Source organism: Oratosquilla oratoria, chromosome 15 (genome assembly GCF_046742065.1).
Source record: "Oratosquilla oratoria isolate Oo_2021 chromosome 15, ASM4674206v1, whole genome shotgun sequence".
Classification (NCBI taxonomy): Eukaryota; Metazoa; Arthropoda; class Malacostraca; order Stomatopoda; family Squillidae; genus Oratosquilla; species Oratosquilla oratoria.
Genome location: NC_134791.1, coordinates 46,624,987 through 46,627,486, shown reverse-complemented (window position 1 = coordinate 46,627,486; position 2,500 = coordinate 46,624,987). Strand labels below are relative to the sequence as shown.

The following is a 2,500-nucleotide window of genomic DNA, read 5'->3' as shown; positions in this document are numbered from 1 at the left end:
TTCCATTGGATTTGTGTGTGTGGCGGGGGGTGGTGTTGTTACTGTAATGTAGTGAGTTCAGATATCTCAAAGCTAGGGCATTGTGCTCTGGAGGACTTGTTTTTTCGTTGACGTCGTCGGAATGCTGTTCTGTGATGGTTACTGGTTTGCTGAATGATGGAGGAAACTGACGATGACCTTCCCCTTGGGCGCTCCCATCATAGGTTAGGTTTTCCATCCCAGATATGCTGTGGTCGTGCCTGTATGGTGTACTTCTGGTGATGAACAGTGTGTGCAAATGTAGGTGAGAGGTGGTCAGGGCATCTTGGTTAACCTGATTGGTTGTGTGGCAGCTCTTCTTGGGTGTGTGGCACACTTATACTTTCAGCCTAGCTGCTGTCAGGTGATTTTATTCAGTTGTGTTGTGCCCATTCCCTTGTGCAGGGGAGACATCTCAGCTGAGTAAAATTGTCAGACCTTAGCCCAGAACAGATATAGGCTAAGGTCTTACACCCCCGCATTCATTCAATACTTTCCCTCTGTTCCTTCCCCGCCTTGCCCACCTTCCCCTTCTTCAGGATGCGCGACTCCTCAAACTTGGACTTTAGGAACACCGTTCTCCAGCAGCAAAAGATCAGCCTGACCCTCTTCATCGTCCTGGCTTGCTTCATCATCTGCTGGATTCCCTACATCTTCTACTCCATGTTCCTTGTCATTGGAGGCAAAAACAAGGTCAACATCATTTTCAACCCCATTGTGAGTATGTATGGTGTCTTCAGCTTAGCTAAAACCCTTCCATACTGGGTGGCACTTTTCCTGGGGGTCTGTCTGCCTCCAGGCTGATACATGTATATATATATATATATATATATATATATATATATATATGTGTGTGTGTGTGTGTGTGTATGTGTATGTATATATACACATATGTATGTATATGTATATATATACATATATATGTATATATATATATATATATATATATATACATGTATCAGCCTGGAGGCAGATACATACATATCAAGGACTACTATTACACAGGATGTGCACACCCAGATTCCTGGCTCCGCTAGCGGAGGCCATTGCTTTCTTTGTAACTTAATATTTTATATTGGACAAATATATCAAAACTAGAAACCTAACATTGTATATAGGACAAATATATCAACCATTGAATTATTCAGTGCAGTATAAGTTAATATAAACTTTTATAGTGAAATAAGAAACTGTTTTTAAGGCACTGTTATGCTTTGAAATGCCAATTTTAGTCGGACTAAAATTGGCATGTATTATTGTATGAGGTTAGTGGACACCAAGGGTGGTAATTTTTTTTCTTTATTTATTTATTTTTTTAAATCAGATTTATTTGATTTAAATTGATTTTTTTATAGATTTTAAATATTGTGGGATTGATATCTGATATGCGATCTGATTGCTAAAGGACATTTTTAGCATATCAATATAAGGAGCAGACTTACCACAAATATACAAGGAACGGTATAAGGCTACATGTAGTATATATCAACAAGATTCTTGTTGAAACTTGTTCTGGGTAAGCAGCTTCTCACTGAGTCAGTTGCTGCTTTGGAATCAACCAGGAAGGATGTCTTCTGGACCTGGCATAGTGGTTCCTTCAGGCAGAAAAAATTATCCTGTCTGGAATTATTTTGAAAAACTACCAACAACTTCTGGCAAAGGGTACCGAGCTAAATGCAAAGACTGCAGCCAGGAACTACAGGGCATTGTGTCGAGATTAAAATCTCACGGAGATGAATGCCAAGGTCAGCCACAGCATATAGAAGAAGAAATTGATGACCCAGGTAAATAGTTTTACTTATATTATGTGCATTTTTCCCTTTTCATACACAACTATATAAATTTGGTGAACAATGGAGAGCATGTGCAATAAAAATGTGAAGGCCTAAAGAGATTATACTTCAACTTCATTACTTCTAAACTTGGGTAATGACTATATCACTATAATATACTGTATCCACTCAACTTTGGGGCCTAGATGATTGTTATTAATTTCATTCAACATTGTGTAATATATTTCATAGGTTCCATTGGAATTCAGCCCACATGGGATTCAGCCCAAAGGGATTTAGCCTAACCTAACCCAACTAACCCATTATTTTTAGTGAATTTAAAAGTGGACTGAATCCTGTGTGGGCTCAATTCCAAGCCCACCTATTTCATATCCTGTTAATTATTTCCAAATAATTTAGTGGCTTGTGTGAATATGATTATTATCTAAAAAATAACTACTGTACTCAAAAGTAGCCGAAATCACACTGTATTCATTCATTTATTTATTCATTTATAAATTATGCAATATGCTAAAATTTTCTGTTTCCATTTCAGGATCTGTATCAACAGCTTCAATCCCTTCATCATCGGCTCCACTTGAATTATCTACAAACCTGACTCCACCATTAAAAAGGTCACTATCAGACTCCTCCACTGGCGCCACTTCTGATAAATCATTTTCATCTAAAAGAAAGTCATCGACATCTCT

The 2,500-nt window shown here is 38.0% G+C and overlaps 1 protein-coding gene across 5 annotated transcripts in view; it reads left to right on the top strand.

Moving 5' to 3' along the window:
- The window catches only part of LOC143033438 (uncharacterized), a 125,325-nt gene that overhangs the window by 83,365 nt on the left and 39,460 nt on the right, over positions 1-2,500 (top strand). For all 5 annotated transcript variants that reach the window (XM_076198883.1, XM_076198879.1, XM_076198877.1 and 2 more), the window contains one exon: positions 558-735. In XM_076198883.1, coding sequence (XP_076054998.1) covers positions 558-735 — 178 coding nt within the window. The remainder of the gene's footprint in view (positions 1-557; positions 736-2,500) is intronic.